This window comes from Dreissena polymorpha, chromosome 1 (assembly GCF_020536995.1).
Source record: "Dreissena polymorpha isolate Duluth1 chromosome 1, UMN_Dpol_1.0, whole genome shotgun sequence".
NCBI classification, from domain to species: domain Eukaryota; kingdom Metazoa; phylum Mollusca; class Bivalvia; order Myida; family Dreissenidae; genus Dreissena; species Dreissena polymorpha.
In genome coordinates, this window is record NC_068355.1 from 88,102,408 (window position 1) to 88,125,824 (window position 23,417).

General features: G+C 38.3%; 1 protein-coding gene across 2 annotated transcripts in view; it reads right to left on the bottom strand.

The window, feature by feature from the left end:
• Nucleotides 1-5,072: 5,072 nt before the first annotated feature.
• LOC127839403 (DNA excision repair protein ERCC-6-like) overlaps nt 5,073-23,417 on the bottom strand; it is a 130,739-nt gene continuing 112,394 nt past the window's right edge. For both annotated transcript variants that reach the window (XM_052367771.1, XM_052367774.1), the window contains 6 exons: nt 21,562-21,686; nt 19,908-20,085; nt 12,460-12,584; nt 10,649-11,867; nt 9,772-9,832; nt 5,073-6,190 (listed from right to left, as the gene is read on the bottom strand). In XM_052367771.1, coding sequence (XP_052223731.1) covers nt 6,046-6,190; nt 9,772-9,832; nt 10,649-11,867; nt 12,460-12,584; nt 19,908-20,085; nt 21,562-21,686 — 1,853 coding nt within the window. In that variant the 3' untranslated portion in view covers nt 5,073-6,045. The remainder of the gene's footprint in view (nt 6,191-9,771; nt 9,833-10,648; nt 11,868-12,459; nt 12,585-19,907; nt 20,086-21,561; nt 21,687-23,417) is intronic.

Here is a 23,417-nt window from a genome sequence, read left to right on the forward strand (position 1 = left end):
CAGTAAAACAGTTTCCGGATGATAACTCAAGAATGCTTAAGCCTAGGATCATGAAACTTCATAGGTACATTTATCATGACTGGCAGATGACCCCTATTGATTTTCAGGTCACTAGGTCAAAGGTCAAGGTCAAAGTGACTCGAAACAGTAAAATGGTTTCCGGATGATAACTCAAGAATGCTTACGCCTAGGATCATGAAACTTCATAGGAACATTGATCATGACTAGCAGATGACCCCTATTGATTTTCAGGTCACTAGGTCAAAGGTCAAGGTCGCAGTGACTCGAAACAGTAAAATGGTTTCCGGATGATAACTCAAGAATGCTTATGCCTAGGATCATGAAACTTCATAGGTACATTGATAATGACTGGCAGATGACCCCTATTGATTTCTGGTCACTAGGTCAAAGGTCAAGGTCACAGTGACTCGAAATAGTAAAATGTTTTCCAGATGAAAAACTTTAAACTTGGTTAAAGTTTGATAACTTTTTATGTCTGTCGGTCCGTCAACCAGATGGTTTCCTGATGATAACTCAAAAAGTATTGGAGAAATAAGTACACAATAATCTCCCCTTGAATTTGAGAAAATTCTCCTTGTTTGCGCGATTAAGTACACAGTTTCCATCTTATTCTTTCCAAACTTGCACAGTGTTTATACCAGTAGAGCGATTCAGGCCCTCATGGGCCTCTTGTTTAGCTCACCTGGCACAGTGTGCTCATGGTGAGCTTTTGTGATCGCCTTTTGTCTGTTGTGAGGTGTGGTGCGTTGTCAACATTTGCCTTGTTAACACTTGAGAGGCCACATTTATTGTCTGGTCTTAATGAAACTTGTTCAGAAGATTTTTCCCAATGATATCTTGGACAAGTTTGAAAATGGTTCCGGTTGGTTGAAAACATGGCTATGGTACAGGGGGCGGGACATTTTTGGCTATGGTAAAAACTTTTTTAACATTCTAAAAGTAGCATTTATAGTCAAATCTTTATGATACTTGGTCAGAACATTTGTTCTAATGATATCTTGGATGTGTTAGAATATGGTTCTTGTCTGTTAAAAAACGTGGCCGCCAGGGAGCAGGGAATTAATGCTTATATGGCTATAGTAAAACCTTGTTAGAACTCTCAAAGTTACACTTATTGTTCACTCTTCATAAAAGTTGATATCTTGGGATGCACAGAACATGTCAGTTCCTTTAAATCTCAGGTGAGCGACTTTGGGCCTTTCAGGCCCTCTTGTTTAGTGAAGTCTTTCAGTGGCAGATTTGGAGTACACCTGTAACTCCAATATAACTCGGATGACGGGTTCAGGGTACAAGACAGCGTTCTAAACGGATTCGCATTATAAGTTCTTAGCATTCATACATTATTACAAGGTTGTGTTGTCATTCGCCAATACATGGACTCTACCGTATCGATAACTGTATATTTACCTCTTCTAATGTGCATATATATCGGATTATCCTATATAATTACATTAATTAAACAAAATATTCTGACAATTTATGAAGACAAATTCATAAACACAAACATATGCCATTTTTCGGAAGTGTAAAATGAACAGTGCATTATGAGAAAGCGGTTTCAAGGGGCACTGTTAAGATTAAATTGTAACAGCCAATGGACAAGTGAGTTTAAATCAAATTAAACGCATTTAGATTCAATGAGATGTTTTATTACGTCATACGCAGTAATGCAAAAAATGTGCTTCCCTGGGATTTCCGAAAAATAGTGCGAAAATGAAAGTGAATTTTTGTTAACAACTACCCTACATTTGGATGGAACTCCTTATTGCTTATTAAATTTCTCTTTGCCTGTAATTTTTAGCTCACCTGAGCACAGCGTACTCTTGTTGAGCTTTTGTGATTGCCTTTTGTCCGTCATGCGTCGTCCGTTGTGCGGCTTCAACATTTGCCTTGTTAACTCTCTAGAGGCCACATTATTGTCCAATCTTCATGAAATTTTGGTCAGAAGATTTGTCTCAATGATATCTTGGACGAGTTCAAAAATGGTTACGTTTGCTTGACAAACATGGCTGCCAAGGGGCGGGCATTTTTCCTTATATGGCTATATATCGCTATAGTTAAATCTTGTTTACACTCTAGAGGCCACATTTATAGTCCGATCTTCACGAAACTTGGTCAGAAGATTCATCCCAATAATATCTTGGACGAGTTCAAAAATGATGCCAGTTGGTTGAAAAACATGGCTGCCAGGGGGCAGGGCATTTTTCCTTATATGGCTATACTAAAACCTTGTTAACACTCTAGAGGTCACATTTATTTTCCGATCATCTGGAAACTTGGTCAGAAGATTTGTCCCAATGATATCTTGGATGAGTTTAAAAATGGTTTTGGTTGCTTTAAAAGCATGGCCGCCAGGGACGGGGCATTTTTCCTTATATGGCTATATATGGCTATAGTAAAACCTTGTTAACACCCTAAGAGGCCACATTTATAGTCCGATCTTCATGAAACTTGGTCAGAAGATTCATCCCAATAATATCTTGGACGAGTTCAAAAATGATGCCGGTTGGTTGAAAAACATGGCCACCACGGGTGTGGGGCATTTTTTCTTATATGGCTATACTAAAACCTTGTTAACACTCTAGAGGTCACATGTATTTTCCGATCATCTGGAAACTTGGTCAGAAGATTTGTCCCAATGATATCTTGGATGAATTTGAAAATGGTTTTGGTGGCTTTAAAAGCATGGCCACCAGGGACGGGGCATTTTTCCTTATATGGCTATATATGGCTATAGTAAAACCTTGTTAACACTCCAGAGGCCACATTTATTATCCAATCTTCATGAAATTTGGTCAGAAGATTGGTCTCAATGATATCTTGAAAGAGTTTGAAAATAATTATGTTCGCTTGAAAATCGTGGCTTCCAAGGGGCGGGGCATTTTTCCTGATATGGCTATAGTAAAATATTGTTAACACTCTAGAGGCCACATTTATTGTCCGATCTTCATGAAACTTGGCCAGAAGATTCATCCTAATAATATCTTGGAAGAGTTAAAAAACGATTCCCGTTGGTTGGTTGAAAAAGATGGCCACCTGGGGGCGGGCATTTTTCCTAATATGGCTATAGTAAAACCTTGTTAACACTCTAGAGGCCACATTATTGTCCAATCTTCATGAAATTTTGGTCAGAAGATTTGTCTCAATGATATCTTGGATGAGTTCAAAAATGGTAACGTTTGCTTGAAAAACATGGCTGCCAAGGGGCAGGTCATTTTTCCTTATATGGCTCTATTAAAATCTTGTTAACACTCTAGAGGTCACATTTATTGTCCGATCTTCACGAAACTTGGTCAGAAGATTCATCCCAATAATATCTTGGACGAGTTCAAAAATGATGCCAGTTGGTTGAAAAACATGGCTGCCAGGGGGCAGGGCATTTTTCCTTATTTGGCTATAGTAAAACTTTTTTAACACTCTAGAGGCCACATTTATTGTCCGATCTTCATGAAATTTGGTCAGAAGGTTGTCTCCCAATGATATATTGGATGAGTTTGAAAATGGTTTTGGTTGCTTCAAAAACATGCCCAACAGGGGGCGGGGCATTTTTCCTAATATGGCTATATATGGCTTTAGTAAAACCTTGTTAACACTCTAGAGGCCACATTTATTGTTCAATCTTCATGAAATTTGGTCTGAATGATATCTTGGATGAGCATGAAAATGGTTATGTTTGCTTAAAAAACATGGCTGCCAAGGGGCAGGTCATTTTTCCTTATATGGCTATAGTGAAATCTTGTTTACACTCTAGAGGCCACATTTATTTCCAATCTTCCAACCAATTTATCTTTGTAAGAAGATTCATCGCAATAATATCTTGGACAAGTTAAAAAATGATGCCGGTTAATTGAAAAATATGGCCACCTGGGGGCGGGCATTTTTCCAAATATGGCTATAGTAAAACCTTGTTAACACTCTAGAGGCCACATTATTGTCCAATCTTCATGAAACTTGGTCAGAAGATTTGTCGCAATGATATCTTGGATGAGTTCGAAAATGGTTCCGGTTGGTTGAAAAACATGGCCGTCAAGGGGGCCTGGCATTTTTCCTTATATAGCTATAGGTAAACCTTGCTAACAATCTAGAAGTCATATTTATTGTCCAATCATCATGAAACTTGGTCAGAAAATTTTTCCCAATTATATATTGGACAAGTTTGAAAATGTTTCTAGTTGCTTGAAAAACATGGTCACCAGGGGGCGGGGCATTTTTTCTTGTATGGCTTCATGAAACTTTGTCAGAATATTAGTTTAAATGATATCTTGGATGTGCATGAAAATGGTTCTTGTCTGTTCAAAAACATGGTTGCCAGGGTGTTCACTAGTTTTGCTCTAATGACATCTTGGGCTGCACAGAACAGGTCAGTTCCTTTGAATCTCAGGTGAGCGACTTTGGGCCTTTCAGACCCTCTTGTTTCATTCTTAGTTTAAACCTATTTATTTTAGCTTGATTGCATCAAATGCCTAAGGCTTATATAAAAGCTCTCGTGTCCGTTTCCTGGACCTAGAAACAGTACTTGGTGTTTTTCGGGGAGATCTAAAGAACGCTCCCAAGATGGGGATCGAATCCTTGACCTCCCGGTCGCTAGGCAGACACCATATCCATAACACCACGGCAACGTAAACAGGTTTCATTCTTAAAAACCAATATAACACTAGTCCTTACTTGAATGTTTGGTTTTAATCTGTGCTCATGGCAGAATGAACATACACTGTAACTCCAATTATGGCCACAAACCTGCACTATTATAACGGACTGCCTTGTAATTAAGTTCAATGTTCATACTTTGCCATGTTGTGTTGTTATTGCGTAATTTGCCAAAACATGCATATTAACTCTTCCGTATTGAAAACATTCATACCGCTTTTGTAGATTAAATACATATATATCTCTCAGATAATCCCACAGGAATAGGGAAAAGTGAGGCAGCTTAAAAGAGAAGTGGTTTCTGTTCGGCATTTAATCATCTCTTCACTCTTTGATACACCCCATGCACATCATAAACAATTCGTATTGGGAAGTTCAGGGGAAACAAAAATTAAACACAAATATGTGATGATGTTGATTTATTGATGTACTTAACTGAGTTAACTTTATATATTTAACCCTTAACCTTCTATGTACATAAAAATTGATTAGCCTCATTTCTGCTGAATTAATTTCTATAGTAGAGGCTGAAATTAGTTTTTGATTTCAAAAGGATGCATTTCAATTATTGTAAGACATAAGTAAATAAAATCTCTATTTTTTCTGATTTGTCATTGATTGTAGATTGTTTTAATGGGCCATTAAATTTTGCAGAAGCATAGTTAAATGGCAATTAATAAAAAACAATTCCAATAAGTCTAATTGCTCCTGACCGTCCATTTCAATGTTCAAATTTGCATAACCTGTAAATGAGGAAACTAATGGCAGAGATTTAAAATCGCCACTTGTTTTTCGCAAATTGAAAATTGTATCACCCCTTTTAAAAAACTTTGGCATTTTTGGCAACAATTGGGAATGGCAGTGAGAACCCTGTATGTTTCCATGGGTGTTAACTCTGCTAGATAAATAAACTAAATGATTTTTCTTACCCTTAATTCCTCATCAATCACAAATTTATAATTGGGTCATGCAGAAACAATATTTTTCTGAAAATAGTTATAAATAAGAATTTATGGGCAAACTGTTGACAATTTAAATGTGAAATCAAAGCAGCTCAACATTTTAAATCGTCAGAATAAACATGTACTCCTAACTATTCCTGTAGATAGGTATTCAAACAATAATAACAGTATTGCTTTATATATCCAAAAAAGATGATAAAAATTTATATATAAAAAAAAAAAACGTAAATATATAGGCACACATATGTTTAAATCTATCTGATTGTGAAAAGATTGTATTTTAATATGTGTACATCAAAAAACATTTCTTGGATAGAATAATCATGAACAATAAATTCTCAAGTTCAAATACTGCACGAGCACGACATCCTGTTTACAAAGCAAATAATGACAGTTTTATCATATGCAGCGTGCCTCAGTGCGGTTGCCTATTCTGTCGACGCAGCACCTTGCGCTGTATAAGCATGGCTGTAGACTGCAGTTCCTCGTCCTGGTAGATCTCTAGAGCCTGTAGCACGCAAGCCAGCCCCATCTCATAGTCCCTTGCCTGGCAGTAAGACCTGAACACAGGACAAATGGAGTCGTTATATGGCTATTGAACTGGCAATACTAACAGAACAGGGGAGACACAGGTCCGTCATATGGCTATTGGACTGGCAGTACTAACTGAACAGGGGAGACACGGGTGTATCATATGGCTATTGGACTGCCAGTACAAACTGAAGAGGGGAGACATGGGTGTATCATATGGCTATTCGACTGGCAGTACTAACTGAAGAGGGGAGACAAGGGTGTATAATATGGCTATTGGACTGGCAGTACTAACTTAATAGGGGAGAGAACGGTGCATCATATAGCTATTGGACTGGCAGTACTAACTGAAGAGGGGAGACACGGGTGTAGCATATGGCTATAGGACTGGCAGTACTAACTGAACAGGGGAGACACCGGTGTATCATATGGCTATTAAACTCCAGTACTAACTGAACAGGGGAGACATGGGTGTATCATATGGCTATTGGACTGGCAATACTAACTGAACAGGGTAGGCAGGGGTGTATCATATGGCTATTAGACTGGCAGTAGAAACTGCAGAGAGGAGACACAGGTGTATCATATGGCTATTGGACTGGCAGTAATAACTGAAGAGGGGAGACACAGATGTATCATATGACTATTGGACTGGGAGTACTAACTGAAGAGGGGAGACACAGGTGTATCATATGGCTATTGGACTGGCAGTACTAACTAAAGAGGGGAGACACAGGTGTATCATATGGCTATTAGACTGGCAGTAGTAACTGAAAAGAGGAGACACGGGTGTATCATATGGCTATTGGACTGGCAGTAGTAACTGAAAAGAGGAGACACGGGTGTATCATATGGCTATTGGACTGGCAGTAGTAACTGAAAAGAGGAGACACAGGTGTATCATATGGTTATTGAACTGGCAGTACTAACTGAACAGGGGAGACACGGGTGTATCATATGGCTATTGGTCTGGCAGTACTTACTGAAGAGGGGAGACATGGGTGTTTTTTATATGGCAATTGGACTAGCAGTACTAACTGAAGAGGGGATACACTGGTGTATCATATGGCTATTGAACTGGCAATACTAACTGAACAGGGGAAACACGGCTGTATCATATGGCTATTGGACTGGCAGTACTTACTGAAGAGGGGAGACATGGAAGTTTTACATGGCAATCGGACTAGCAGTACTAACTGAATAGGGGAGACAAAGGTGTATCATATGGCTATTGAACTGGCAGTACTAACTGAAGAGGGGAGACATGGCTGTATCATATGGCTATTGGACTGGCAATACTAACTGAACAGGGGAGACACAGGTGTATCATATGGCTATTGGACTTGCAGTACTTACTGAACAGGGGAGACACGGGTGTATCATATGGCTATGGGATTGCAGTACTAATTGAAGAGGGGAGACATGGGTTTATCATATGGCTATTGAACTGGCAGTACTAACTGAATAAGGGGGGAAAAAGGTGTATCATATGGCTATTGAACTGGCAGTACTAACTGAACAGGGTAGGCAGACGTGTAGCATATGGCTATTGGACTGGCAGTACTTACTGAACAGGGTAGGCAGACGTGTAGCATATGGCTATTGGACTGGCAGTACTTACTGAACAGGGGAGACACGGGTGTATCATATGGCTATGGGATTGCAGTACTAATTGAAGAGGGGAGACATGGGTTTATCATATGGTTATTGAACTGGCAGTACTAACTGAATAGGGGAGACAAAGGTGTATCATATGGCTATTGAACTGGCAGTACTAACTGAAGAGGGGAGACAAAGGTGTATCATATGGCTATTGAACTGGCAGTACTAACTGAAGAGGGGAAACATGGCTGTATCATATGGCTATTGGACTACTTTGTCACTGACGCGACAAATACCCCTACATGCAGCATTGAAACAGAATATTTTGCATGTTGTCTTCACAAAAACAGCGGACACCATGCTCAATGTTTAAAACGCACTCAGTGACCCTGTGACCTAGTTTTTGATCCGGCATGACCCATGTTCGAACTTGACCTACACATCATCTAGATACAACTTCTGACCAAGTGTGGTGAAGATAGGATGAAAACTACTTGAATTAGAGAGCAGACACCATGCTTAATGTGTAAAACATACTAAGTGACCCCTTGACCTAGTTTTTGATCTGGCATGGCCAATGATCGAACTTGGCCTTAAGTTAATCTAGATAAATTTTCTGACCAAGTTTGGTGAAGCTCGGATGAAAACTACTTGAATTATCGAGTGGACACCATGCTGAATGTTAAAAAAACGCACTAAGTGACCCCGTGACCTAGTTTTTGGCTTGGCATGGCCCATGTTAAAACTTGGCGTAGAGATCATCTAGATAAAACTTCTGACCAAGTTTGGTGAAGATATTGGATGGAAACTACTTGAATTAGAGAGACGACGCCATGCTGAATAATTAAAACGCACTAAGTGACCTAGTTTTTGACCCGGCATGACCCATAGTCAAACCTGACCTAGACATCATCTAGATACAACTTCTGACCAAGTTTGGTGAAGATTGGATGAAAACTACTTGAATTAGAGAGAGGACACCATGCTTAATGTTTAAAATGCACTAAGTGACCATGTGACCTAGTTTTTGACCCGGCATGACCCATATTCAAACTTGACCTAGACATCATCTAGATTATAAGATACAACATCTGACCAAGTTTATTGAAGATCGGATGAAAACAACTTAAACAAGCAAATTCGTTGGATTGATATCCCCCGCCAATACACTTCTGGACACAAAAGTTTTCTGGACTGATGGACAACGCCAACGTGCATCATCCTCTTATCCAAATATATATACTCATACCAAGTTTCAATGAAATCCCTCAAAGCACATTCAGACAAGATATGGCTCCAGACACACAAAAAAAGCATTTTCCAAGATACAAAGGTCCATAACTCTGTTATTATCCAATAATGTACAATGCCATTTGGCGTGCATCATCCTCTTATCCATATATATATATATATACTCATACCAAGTTTAAATGAAATCCGCCAAAGCACTTCCAAGATATGGCTCCCGACACAAAAAAGCATTTTTTTCAAAATACAAAGGGCCATAACTCCGTTATTAACAGATGGTGTACAATGCCATTTGGCGTGCATCATCCTCTTATCCATATATATACTCATACCAAGTTTAAAAGAAATCCGCCAAAGCACTTCCAAGATCTGGCTCCGGACACAAAAGTGCCGGCCGGAGGGACTGGCGGGGGATAATTAGAGAGCGGACACTTAATATGGACCGACAGACAGACCAACCGACCAATGGACAAGTTCACTCCTATATACCCCCCTAAACTTTGTTTGTGTGGGTATAATTATGTTTTGAGAAAAAGTAGGAAATTGTTTTGAAAGAGGTTAAATCTCAAGTCACCAGTGGTGAAAGCGGTAGGGAACTTATAATCATTGTTGATGATGAGGGACAGTGAATGACCTTATTAAGTCACCAGTTAACACATAACAAATATAAATTGTGTAATGCCTATTGTGTATACTTTTTAGGTGCTGTTGCTTGCACTAGGCAAGGTAACTATACTATAGCAGAAAGTAGGTACACTACCTGCTTTTCTCTACAAGCTCATTGTACTGGATCTGGTCTTCCACTGGCAGTCTGGCAAACTCTACAGTGTAAAACAATGGGCTATATATACATATCTATGAAGTAAGGGGTTGATAACTAGGGACCTTAGCCACTAGTTCACAATACTAAGTACTATGCACATTGTGTTAATATGCAAAATATTTTGAAGTTAAAGGGCAAAGAATACCGAAACACACACCAAAAATAATGTCTTTCTTATCTATGGAGTATATAAAACTTCTATTAAGTTTCTTGTTGATACACAGAAACTGAGAGACTTGTTTATGACACAAAGTACATACCGGTATGTACTATTCTGTTAGTATAAAACATATGCCCAAGTTCAAGGGCACACTATGAAGGCAAGCAAGGAACAATGATGTGAGCATCCAAATGTTTGCCTCAGTTCAAAGACACATAACTCTCTAAAGAATATGGAAAACATATTCAGTTTTATGCCAAGGGAAAACATATCAATCTGAAACTTCAGATTGATGGTCTTAACATAGTGAATGATTAGTTTAATATAATTTTTTCTTTTTCCTTTGGGATTATTTAGATACTTTATAGTCTGTTTCCTGGGAAACTAATCAGTATTTGCTGTCTCTAATAATATACTGAGAATTTTCTCCAAGATCGTACCCAGGACCTCCACATTGCAACCTGGTCACTATGAAAATAATAAATAACATGAAATCCAGTAGACTTTAAGAACATTTTTTTTCATATTTCTGCTTAAATCATATAACGGTATATGTGAAGCTATTCACAAAACGCCCAACAGATGCATTTGTGAAATCCTTACATAATTTGTAAATCATAAATTTTACCACATTAATTTTATGAACCTCATTACCTTCAAGCTCTTGCGATTCTTCTAAATCTTCGTCCTCCTCATAATCACATTCTTCTTCCAACTCTTCCCCATGTTCAACTTCATCCATCCCATCACACACCTTAGCACCATGTTCATGCTCAGTATCATAGTTGTTTTCAACATTGTCAGAATTAGTCCTACCATGAGCTGACTTATCCACACTCGAAAACCTGTCTTCACTGACACCCCTTTGAGACACAGCATCTCCATCTTCAACATCCATGCCCTGGTCTGCCACTCCTTCATTATTTTCTTCACTGGCTTCATAACTTTCTTCATCAGCCTCATTCGAACTCTCATGCACCATTTCATGGTTTGCATAACCTGCGTTATTGGATTCATCTAGCTGAAGAGCTTCTGATGGCCTCTCAGTGTCACTAGTGCTTGTGTCATCTTCGTCAGAACTTTCAATAACTCGTCTCTGATAGGCTGTAGATTTCCTACGAGGTTTTGTTACAATTGGACTCTCAACAACAGAGAAGCTATTATGGCCTTTGTGACTATGCAGACTTTTTTCAAGTATTCCTCGAATATCATTCACAGATATGTTACCAGGCTCGATATTTTCCTTTTCCTCATCATCAGACACAATCACAGAATCATCAATTACAACTGAGCCATCTTCTTGCCTTGTGTCATCCTCATTGCTCACGTTTGCCCCTGCTGAGTGGTGAGAGGACCCAGTGTGCTGCCTGTGTCTGGAGGTGTTGGCAGGCGAGTCCTGTACCAGGGGCTGCAGGGGCTGACGGGCAGGGGAACCAGGCGAGTCCTCAACTAACATGCTCTGGCCTGCACTGCTAGCAGAAACTGACCTATTACTGCGTCCACTCAGGGAGCTTGTGTGTTGAACATCTGGACTTTCAATGGCACCGAATATAGTTGTGGAACTCAGCATTGGTCTGAAATCTTTCTGATTTGGTATATTAATAGAACTGATACTTGCAATACTAGAAGTCAGAACTTGTGCGTGTCTTTTATCAGAATCCAATGATTTATCTTTGACTTTTGGGGGGTTAAAATGAGCTTTTTCGGGGGAATTCATGTCACTGTCGTGTGAAGATTTCTGTTGTTCAAACTTAGCCCAAAGATTGGTTCCACCAACACTTTGTGTGTGAGGAATTCGAAGTGGTGTTGGGGGATTGTTGCCTATCTGCCTTTCTGCACCTTCGTCACCAGAATGGTCCATCGGGGCTTCCTTCTACAATAATTTCATTAAAAGGCCATGGTTTAAGCAATATTAGTGCATAATTAGCTAGTAACGAGGAATCTGCAAAGAAAGTTTAAAAATAAAATTTCTTAAAGCAAATTTATGTGCAGACATCACCTTAACCTGGACAAATTCACGATGAGAATACATTACCTTAACCTGGACACATTCATGATGAGCAGACATTACCTCACCTGGAAACGTTTATGATGAGCAGACATTTCCTTAACCTGGACAGATTCATGATGGACAGCCATTACCTTAACCTGGACACATTCATGATGAGCAGACATTACCTTAACCTGGACATATATATGATGAGCAGACATTTCCTTAACCTGGACATATTTATGATGAGCAGACATTACCTTAACCTGGACACATTCATGATGAGCAGACTACCTTAACCTGGACATATTTATGATGAGCAGACATAACCTTAACCTGGACATATTCATGATGAGCAAACAATACCTTAACCTGGCCATATTCATGATGAGCAGACATTACCTTAACCTGGACATATTCACGATGAGCAGATATTACTTTTACCTGGACATATTTTATGATCAGCTGACATTACCTTAACCTGAACAGGTGGGGTCGTCAGGTCAACAAACTGCTTGTTGGGGTGGAGTGTTGGTTCTTTCTCTACCTTCAGGACAGGAGACTGTGCTGTCAGGTCAACATGTTGTTCAACAGGGGACTCTACAATCAATGGACAAGGGGAGTTCTAAAACTGGCTTTTTATTATATGAATCCGAGGACAAACAACACAAACATACCACTGATGATTCTAATAAAAAAACATATTGAACAGTTCCTGTAGCCCAATATTAACTTATCAGCCAATCAGTCATTGTAAAAAACTGTGTTCATGTTTTTATATATGTTGCCTTTATAATTGTCACCAGACTTACTATGGATTCATTTTGTCAAGCATTCACTGGATCCTTTGAAATATTGGTAAGTAAGTTTCAGTCAACAGAGGGAGATAATAAATTATTTTGTGTACAGAATGAACTTTGGTAATCCCAAAATGCCCATACCATATTATGTTTTTTACTGCAGTAATATGCCTCATTATGCCAAAACTATGTAATAACAAGGGCTGTTTGTAAAACATGCATGCCCCCCATATGGGCTGTCCGTTGTAGTGGCAGCTATTGTGTGAATACGATTTTTGTCACTGTGACCTTGACCTTTGACCTAGTGACCTGAAAATCAATAGGGGTCATCTGCGGGTCACGATCAATGTACCTATGAAGTGTCATGATCCTAGGCAAAAGCGTTCTTGAGTTGTCATCCAAAAATCATTTTACTATTTCGGGTCACCGTGACCTTGACCTTTGACCTTGTGACCTCAAAATCAATAGGGGTCATCTGCAAGTCATGATCAATCTACCTATGAAGTTTCATGATCCTAGGCGTATGCGTTCTTGAGTTATCATCCGAAAACCATTTTACTATTTCGGGTCACCGTGACCTTGACCTTTGACCTAGTGACCTCAAAATCAATAGGGGTCATCTGCGAGTCATGATCAATCTACCCATGAAGTTTCATGATCCTAGGCGTATGCGTTCTTCAGTTATCATCCGGAAACCATTTTACTATTTCGGGTCACCTTGACCTTTGACCTAGTGACCTCAAAATCAATAGGGGTCATCTGCAAGTCATGATCAATCTAGCCATGAAGTTTCATGATCCTAGGCGTATGCGTTCTTGAGTAATCATTCAATAACCATTTTACTATTTCAGGTCTCCGTGACCTTGACCTTTGACCTAGTGACCTCAAAATCAATAGGGGTTATGTGCGAGTCATGATCAATGTACCTATGAAGTTTCTTCGAAGGGGGGCATAATAAACAATAGTAACGTTGTACCTTGTAAAGTGATTTAATACAATTGTAACAAGAGCACCGCCTTGCGGGTGCAGACCGCTCATCTTTTTTCTTTTTAAAGGTGAAGGGACTCTCATTTTCAATCACAAAGGAGGGAGGGGTGGAGTGAAGAGGGGTGTTAGTGTGGGGTTGTGGACAGTTATTACATTATCTTCCAAAAAAGCGAAAAAAAAAAAAAAAATCGGGGGCGGGGGGGGGTGGGGTGGGGTGGGTGGGTGGGGAAGGGATTTTTTGGGTGCGATGGTTGGACGGTATTTCAAACATAACCGTTTAAAAAAAACAAATTGGGGGGGGGGGGGGGTATAGTGTGAGGGTGTGGTGGTAATTTGTGAGATGATCTCAAAAAAAAAAAAAAAAAAAAAAATTGGGGGGGGGGGGGGGTGGGGTGGGGTGGGGGTATAGTTTGAGGGTGTGGTGGTCATTTGTGAGATGATCTTAAAAAAAAAAAAAATAGGGGGGGGGGGGAGGGGGAGGGAGGGGGGGAGGGCACGGGGGACGGTTTGGGTGGAGTCTATTGTGGTATGTAAGGTAAGAGTAGTTTCGTCAAAGTATCAATCAAATCTAATCATAAATAAAGAAGTTATGGCAATTTTAGCAAAATTTAATAATTTGACCTTGAGAGTCAAGGTCATTCAAAGGTCAAGGTAAAATTCAACTTGCCAGGTACAGTAACCTCATGATAGCATGAAAGTATTTGAAGTTTGAAAGCAATAGCCTTGATACTTAAGAAGTAAAGTGGATCGAAACACAAAATTTAACCATATATTAAAAGTTACTAAGTAAAAAAAGGGCCATAATTCCGTAACAATGACAACCAGAGTTATGCAACTTGTCCTTTTACTGTACCCTTATGATAGTTTTTTAGGTGTTCCAAGTATGAAAGCAATATCTATGATACTTTAGGGGTAAAGTGGACCAAAACATAAATCTTAACCAAATTTTCAATTTTCTAAGTATAAAGGGCCCATAATTCCGTCCAAATGCCAGTCGGAGTTACATAACTTTGCCTGCACGGTCCCCTTATGATAGTTAATAAGTGTTGCAAGTATGAAAGCAATAGCTTTGATGCTTAAGGAATAAAATGGACCTAAACACAAAACTTAACCAAAATTTTCAATTTTCTAAGTATAAAAAGGGCACATAATTCTGTCAAAATGCATGCCAGAGTTATCTAACTTTGCCTGCCCAGTCCCCTCATGATAGTAAGTAAGTGTAACAAGTTTGAATGCAATAGCATTGATACTCACTGAGAAAAGTGGACCTAAACGCAAAACTTAACCAAAATTTTCAATTTTCTAAGTATAAAAAGGGCACATAATTCTGTCAAAATGCACGCCAGAGTTATCTTACTTTGCCTGCCCAGTCCCCTCATGATAGTAAGAAAGTGTACCAAGTTTGAATGCAATAGCATTAATACTTTCTGAGAAAAGTGGACCTAAACGCAAAACTTAACCGGACGCCAACGCCGACGCCAAGGTGATGACAATAGCTCATAATTTTTTTTCAAAAAATAGATGAGCTAACAAGAGATGTGTGTGTCAGAAACACAATGCCCCCTAATGTGCCTCTTTGATTTTTTTTTACCTTTGACCTTGAAGGATGACCTTGACCTTTCACCGCTCAAAATGTGCAGCTTTATGAGATACACATGCATGCCAAATATCAAATTGCTACGTTCAATATTGCAAAAGTTATGAAAAAGGTTAAAGTTTTGGGACACACACACGGACACATACAATGACAGACAGGCCAAAAAAATATATCCCCGATCTTTCGATCCGGCCGCATAAAAACATATTTTAATTTTCTATATGTGTTAATAGTTCTTTATACATGTAGATCTATACAATTTTATTTTTTCACAATACATTACTTACAAGATGAAATAAAGACACATGCATTTTCTCATCTACTATTGGTATTGAATTCAATTTCTACATTGTAACCCAATTTAAAATTGGCTCATATAAAATACAGTAAAATCAAGACAACCAGCATTTTTCAGTCACTCATTAATCTGACCAACCAGTTAATACGCAATTAAGACCACTTTAATCAATACCAATCAACGAAATTGCTCTAAATTGTCACCTGCAAAACAACCATTAATTTTCACAACTGAATTGATTTGGTGTTGTTGTTCGATGGAGTTTGTGTACGAAGCCCTTGTGACCCAATTTAAGTTTTTTGGCATCTACTGCGAGGTGTTAGATTATCAGCCCTTGATATTATTTTTTACCCTGGATTATTGATTGATAATTGCACATGTTAATGAGTTTTTGATGGGTAAATTGGTTGTTGTTGGGTACACACTTTAAAGATTATCAACCGCGAATAATCGGTTAGGATAATTTAGTGAGATGGTTTTTGTAAGTGATGGATATAAACCTGTAAGCAGTATCGGTATCCCACATGGATAAACGAAAACAGAAAGTTGTGTTAACAAGAGCACCTCATAGCGGGTGCCAACGCTCGGCTGCGTGTGCAGTTTTGAATAAATGAAAGCTTGTCAGAAGTTTTATATTAGAGGTCACAGTGACCTTGACCTTTGACCTAATGACCAAAAAATGGGTGTGGCCGGTAGAACTCATCAAGGTGCAGCTACATAATTATTTGAAGTTTTAAAGTTGTAGGTAGAAGCACTATGATTTTAGAGCCAATGTTAAGGTTTTAGCACGGCAGATGACAAGCTGGCTATGACAATACCTCAGGTTTTCTCAGAAAACATCCGAGCTAAAAATACAATATTTTATTGGCTATTGGAAAGACTCAGGTGTAATAATTTTTCAACTTTTTCGTCCTTCCAAAATGTTATGTGCTCAGCTCCTTTTGGTCATTTGATAGTTGGACATGTGCTTTATTAGATTTCTATGCAGCTGATAACATATTGACAAGGTTGTGATAAATCATAAAATTTGCCATTTTAAAAACAATTCCTTGTAATAGAAACTGCCCTTTATAAGAAACTCTCCTCTTTGAACTGTTATTTAAAAAACTGCTGTAAATTGTGAAATGTCATCTGCAACTTTTAGTTTCAGATCTAAATTTCTGTTTTAACAAAGGTTACAAGAAAACATTGAAACAAGAGAGCCAAGATGGCCCTAGTTCGCTCACCTTTTTTGTTACAGGGCCTTGTTCATTGCATACTGTTAGTTGAAAATTCAGTACTCTAGAGATATTAGATTGGTTCTCTTCTGTTTACTTCTGCAGTGTGAGCATATGATTAATTTTGATTGAGTACTGTCCCTTTGCATGTTTTTTTTGCAATGCAAATATTTGCAAGTAATGCTAATTCTACATGTGTTTACAGGGTTTTTGTAAGATTTGGACCTAGAAATATGGCTTCTAGAGTGTTTACAAGATTTCTCTATAGCCAAATAAGGAATACTGCCCCGACCACTGGTGGCAATGTTTTTCAATGGACCGGAACCACTTTTGAACTCAACCTACATATCATCAAGTCAAACATTTTGACAAAGTTACATGAAGATTGGGCATGAAATGTGACTTCTACAGTGTGTACAAGGTTTTTCTTTTTTTACCTAGTGACCTAATTTTTGACCCAGCATGACCCAGTTTCGAACTTGATTGAGGTATCATTGGGGCAAATCTTCTGACCAAGTTTCATGAAGATCGGACAAGAAATGTGGCCTCTAGAGTGTTTACAAGATTTCTCTATAGCCAGATATGGAAAACTGCCCCGACCACTAGCGGCCATGTTTTTCAATGGACCGGAACCACCTTTGAACTCAACCATCATATCAGTAAGACAAACATTTTTACAAAGTTACATGAAGATTGGGCATGAAATGTGACTTCTACAGTGTTTACAAGGTTATTCTTTTTTTACCTATTTACCTAGTTTTTGATCCAGCATGACCCAGTTTCAAACTTGATCGAGGTATCATTGGGAAAAATCTCCTGACCAAGTTTTATGAAGATCGGACAAGAAATGTGGCCTCTAGTGTTTACAAACCAAATGTGAGCGACGGAGGGACGGACAGACAACGGGCAAAGACCGATTACAAAAGCTCACCTGAGCGATCAGGTGAGCTAAAGAAGTGGGTTAAAGTAAAAAGCACTGCTAAGCGAACAACCAATTGACTGTTTCTTTAAGTAAAGAGAATAGTATTATGATGAAAATTATGTTTCACTTCTTGTTTGGAAAGCTTGAAAACTGTCTTTGTACAATGTTTTGATTGGTTAGTTATATTGCATGCAAAAAAGATTAAACAAGAGATGTGTTTGTCAGAAACACAATGCCCCCTTCTACGCCGCTTTGGAGCCATACATTTGACCTTTGACCTTGACCTGTCATCACTCAAAATGTGCAGCTCCATGAGATACACATGCATGCCAAACGTCAAGTTGCCATCTGAAGCGACATATAAGTTATGAGCATTTTTCGAAACCTAAATGCAAAGTGTGACGGAAAGACAGACAGGCGAACGGACGGTCTGATCACTATATGCCCTCCTTTGGGGGCATAAAAATGACTACTGTGAAACCATTATATATCGTCAGGCATTAATTTTCGTATATTTCGTCAGTCGACCGATTGACGAATTCAAGATCCTAACGAACAATTATATCCCATATTTGAACAAATTAAGACTGAATTACCAAAGGCATGAGGCACTAAAATCCAACGTTATCCACGCATACATACTCCGTCTGTTACGCAATCAAGATAAATCCGGTTTTGACCCAAAAGGGTGTAGATTACAGTGTACTTAACTGACACCTGAAATTGCTCTAAAACGCAAAAGCAGTACAGCTGTATCGACTGCGTTGACTTCGTTTAGGAAGAATTGTAATGATAAGCGCTTATTGTTAACAACTTTATTACCCATTGTGTGTATTGTGTTTTTCAGTGTTGTTTCAGAAGATTATACAGCCTCCACGCACCGGATTAGATCCGGATCAAAGACAATAAACAAAATTAAAAGATGGTGATGTATTTACTTACCGTATACATTTTCCGCATTGATTACAAATAAATACAGAACATTTTGATTTGTGTTTGGTTGTTTGCGTTTAACTACAATACAGGTGTAAAAATAGCTTGTGCTTCGTTTTATGGGCTATCGATCTTTTTAATCATTGACATCTTTTACAAGTTTCACGATACATGTTTCAAATAATTGTTACTTGTAGCAATTGAAAACGTAACAGGAAAAGAGAAATTAGCAATCATGATGATTAGTTCTATCCAAATGTAGGGAAATTGTTTTCAAAAATTCACTTTTATTTTTGCGCGATTTCCATGAAATCCCCGGAAAGCACGTGTTTCCAATGATTGAGTATGACGCAATAAAACATTTCCCTGTATCCTATTGCATTCAATCTAATTTAAACTCACTCGTCCATTGGTTGTTACAATTAAATCTGAACATTGCCCTATGAAAACGCTGTCCCATAATGCACGTTAATTTTACACTTCTGAAAATTATTGTACTTAAAGTGAAGTGATCAAATATTTACGATGCAAAACTCTTGAAACTTTATTGAAAACTGACAAAAAGTTTGCTAACACTAATTTTAACCAATAATCTTCGCACCTCTTCTAATTTGCGCCGATAAAGGTAAGATTGTTATAAGTTTGGCCATGATAATAAATGAATAGGACCAATTGGCAACTGGCTTCACTGTTTCAATCCCCGGTTTCAAACACTCGTTAACGGTTATTCGGTCCCACTAATCTGCTAATAATGATACACTAATGGGGGCAAATTACTGATCACTGGATAACAAAAGACTAGTATATTGACATGTGACAAACAGGCCCCACCTCCTGCAAGTGACTCTCAAGTGTCCTCCCTCTTTCCCCATTACAATTTTTCGCAACCGTGATATATTTCAGACAAACAAATCGGATATTGACTGAAGCATATATTTTTTTCAAAGTCAGGAATTAGCGACGAAAATAAATGATTTCACAGTATTTACCATTTGTATTTCCATCAAAATGCATGAAAACTCAGCATTAAGACCACCTCGCTATTAAACCACTTTTTAGAAGTCGAACAGGTGGTCTTAATAGAGAGATTTCACTGTAGTAGTGAATCCGCCTAATTTCCAACTTTTGCAAACATGGCTAGGTTATACATTATCTAGTAAATATCCCACCTGGTTCGTCATCTTCCTCCTCATGTTTTGGCACGCCTGTTTTTGGGATATCCCAGTTCTGGAATTGGTTGCCCAGGCGCCCAGCCACTGACCCCTGCTGTGGCCCCTTTCCCAGACGCACTTCCAGGGGGTTGCCTTGACTGGATTCCATCTGGATCAGCTCCCGAGCCTTCTGGGCCTGCAACAAACACAAAGAGGCATGTCAAGAAATTGCCTGGTTGGTTGTTTAATAACAGAGGAACAGGTAAAAACAAGCAAATTCGTTGAATTGATATCCCCTGCCAATATGCTTCTGGACACAAAAGTGTTGTATTTTACACTCAAAAAAGCATTATTTCAAGATACAAAGGGCCATAACTCCGTTATTAACAGATGGTGTACAATGCCATTTGGCATGCATCATCCTAGTATCCATATATATACTCATACCAAGTTTCAATGAAATCTGTCAAAGCACTTCCAAGATATGGCTCCGGACGGACGGACAACAACAATATCCCTCCGCCGATGGCGGGGGATAACAAATGTCTTGACAGTCCATGTTACAAAGAAAACACTATTCAGTGTCAAAATAAATCAAGAACAGTCCGTGTAAACCATATCTGTCAGAGTACTCTCATCTTTCTTTGCACTATGCGCCTCACAAGCACACCATTGCTCAATTTATTCTCAAGATTTTAAGCCAAAACTATTTGTCTATATTTAGTAAATAACAGAAACCTTGACCTTGTTCATATCCCTCAAGTTTCATTACAATTGCTCAATTTGTTTTTAAGTAATTGAGTACAAACAATTTGTCAATATCTATAATAAGTGAATTTGACCTTTACCCAACTAACACATGAAATGCCATAATAAATCTGTGTCTATGTACAATGTTTTAATACAATTGGTTATTTTGTTACTTACTTCCTGTGTGGAAACCTTTTACTGTGGAACGCATAGTATTGTTCAGACACAATTTTGTCGGTCCAATTACATGAATTCAAATATTTGACTATATGTCAAAAGTCTTATATCCTAATCAAAAATATAAATATCTAAGTTATGACATCAGACTTAATGGGAGCAGCAAATTGCGTGTGCCTGAAAATGTGTAAGCTCCCTTGATTCACATTTTTATGCATATGAATGGGCAAATTCTAACTAAAAGAAACCTAACCTGCATTTTAGTGTAAATGTAAATGCAAATGTCTAAGTGTAAAATAACCCCAAATTTAGATTTTTTTTAACTTGAGTAACTAAACTTCGCATTGGAAATACATTTTTTAAGTTAAATGTTTACCAGCCATTCTTGAGGAAGAAGCCCTCAGAAAAAAACTTGTACTTAGGTCCAAAATCGATGCCAACCTTGGGGCAAATAGTCAAGTCAAGCTAAGAAACGCGTAGGAAAAATCAACTGAAAGTATTGATTTCAAGATAATGCCACCTTATAATATGATTTAATAATACTTTATATTACACATTTCAATATTTTAATTAAATTACAGAAATGAATATCAGTTAGTTCCAATTCAATTGACCTATAATAACTGCTGTTTCTTTCATACAATCGCTTTCCAACCACTAAACGCTTCTGATACTAGATCTATCATAGATTACACCGGACTCTGACAGCATGTCAAGCCTGTTACACAGTATGCAGGTTGCCCACCCTGCTCTGAATGTAGTCCGTCTCTGGGTCAGTGACAGCCAACTCGGGGTCCACATCCTCCTCGTCTACGCCCGCCTCCCCTCCCTGGCTGAACATAAGGTCATGATCACTGAGCCCAAACATCTCTGAAAGTACGGGAATACATATTGTTAAAACTGGACTTAGAGTCGCAGCAAAAACAAACCTTACTTAATTGACTCGTGTTATTTTTCAAAACCATTTATCAACTATAAAGTTAGTTTTGTGTCGATTGAAATGGATTTTACAGAAGATTGGGTTTAAACATAAGCCACTGCGTCAAATGTATTCCAGTTAGACAGTAATTTGCTCTCCAACATATATGCCACCCCATTAACTTTGTATCAGGCTTTGCATATGCCACCCATCACATTTGTGTAAGAATGACAGACATAAGCCTCCATACTTATGGCAACCCATCAAATTTGTGTCAGGCAAATTGGTCATTGTCAGCTCGGCTACTACTTACGGTATACGGACAAACGGCACCCGGACAATCGGCACCCAGTGTTTTTTTGCATACGCGGACAGTCGGCACCCTGTAAATTTGTCGACCCGGACAATCGGCACCAGATTTAATTGTATACCCGGACAAACGGCACCCTATTAAAGTCCCCAGTCGTATCTATATATAAGCGGCAGGTGCGCCTAGCAACGTAAATCGTATAATATATCCGCCTAATAGGCGATTCACATTTTGTTTAATAATTTAGACCATTTCAATATTGGAAGAGAAATTAATAATATACGAGAAGTCATATAATATACTTGCTTTTTATGACGCTTCTATTACACTGTTACAGTAATCTTATGTCTGTCGAAGTCTACATGTTTGCATTATAATGTAGAAATGCATTATACAAACCATAGTTGTTTGAAGGCCTCATTGAAAATAAGATTGCAATTGTTAAACTGACTGCATGACTTTGCATCAATGTGTTGTCTTAATGAGTTACCTTTGGAAAATAAAGAGATAATTATTATTATATGTTACAGTAATTGTTTCAATAATTATTTATCTTAAAGACAATCAAGATTCAAATTGTTTTGTTTTTTAATTTAATCTCGCGTAAAAATAAATGTTTAGATATAACTGAATTATGCATGAAATGCACAATTTCCACGAGGACAACATCGATGTTTTCATGAAAAGTCTCCGAAGTAACAGTCCACGAGTTTATCGTGGAGGAGTACACAATATGGACCGATAAGTGTGCGTGGCGTAACAAAGCCACTGAAACTATCGATTGATATTGACACGGGGTTATTCAAGCATGACTCATTCACAACCGCACGAAACTTCAGATGTGTGAACAACTCCTTTGCCTTTACGCAGAGGGAAATAATAACGTAGTATATGAAAGCCAATTAACAACCATATTAAACAATGCCAACTTTTCGGTTTGACTGCGAACGTGAAACAATCGATATGATAACAAGACCCCTGTTAATTGATCGATTTTGACACGTAGCATAGTCTACTATTATTGTATATTTATGCGGGTATGTGTATTAGTACACATACCTGATTTATGTAAAGTTTATTTCTCGCTATACGAGACTAAGAATCAGTAAATGTTTTTTTTTAATAAAGACATTTGACTTGATTTGACTTTGTAGCGAAAGAAAATCCGTCAACACATTATCGTACTGATTAGTCTGATCCGCTAATTGGTTGAAAAAAAAAATAGATCGCTTATTGTCATTATAAATAATACCTGATGGACATTTCGATAAAAAGTACCATCTCCGTGTATTGTGGTATTTCAAATTATAAATTGTATACATATATTTGGGCAAGAAAAATGCAAGCCAGTTGTAATTTCCATCCTGTAATT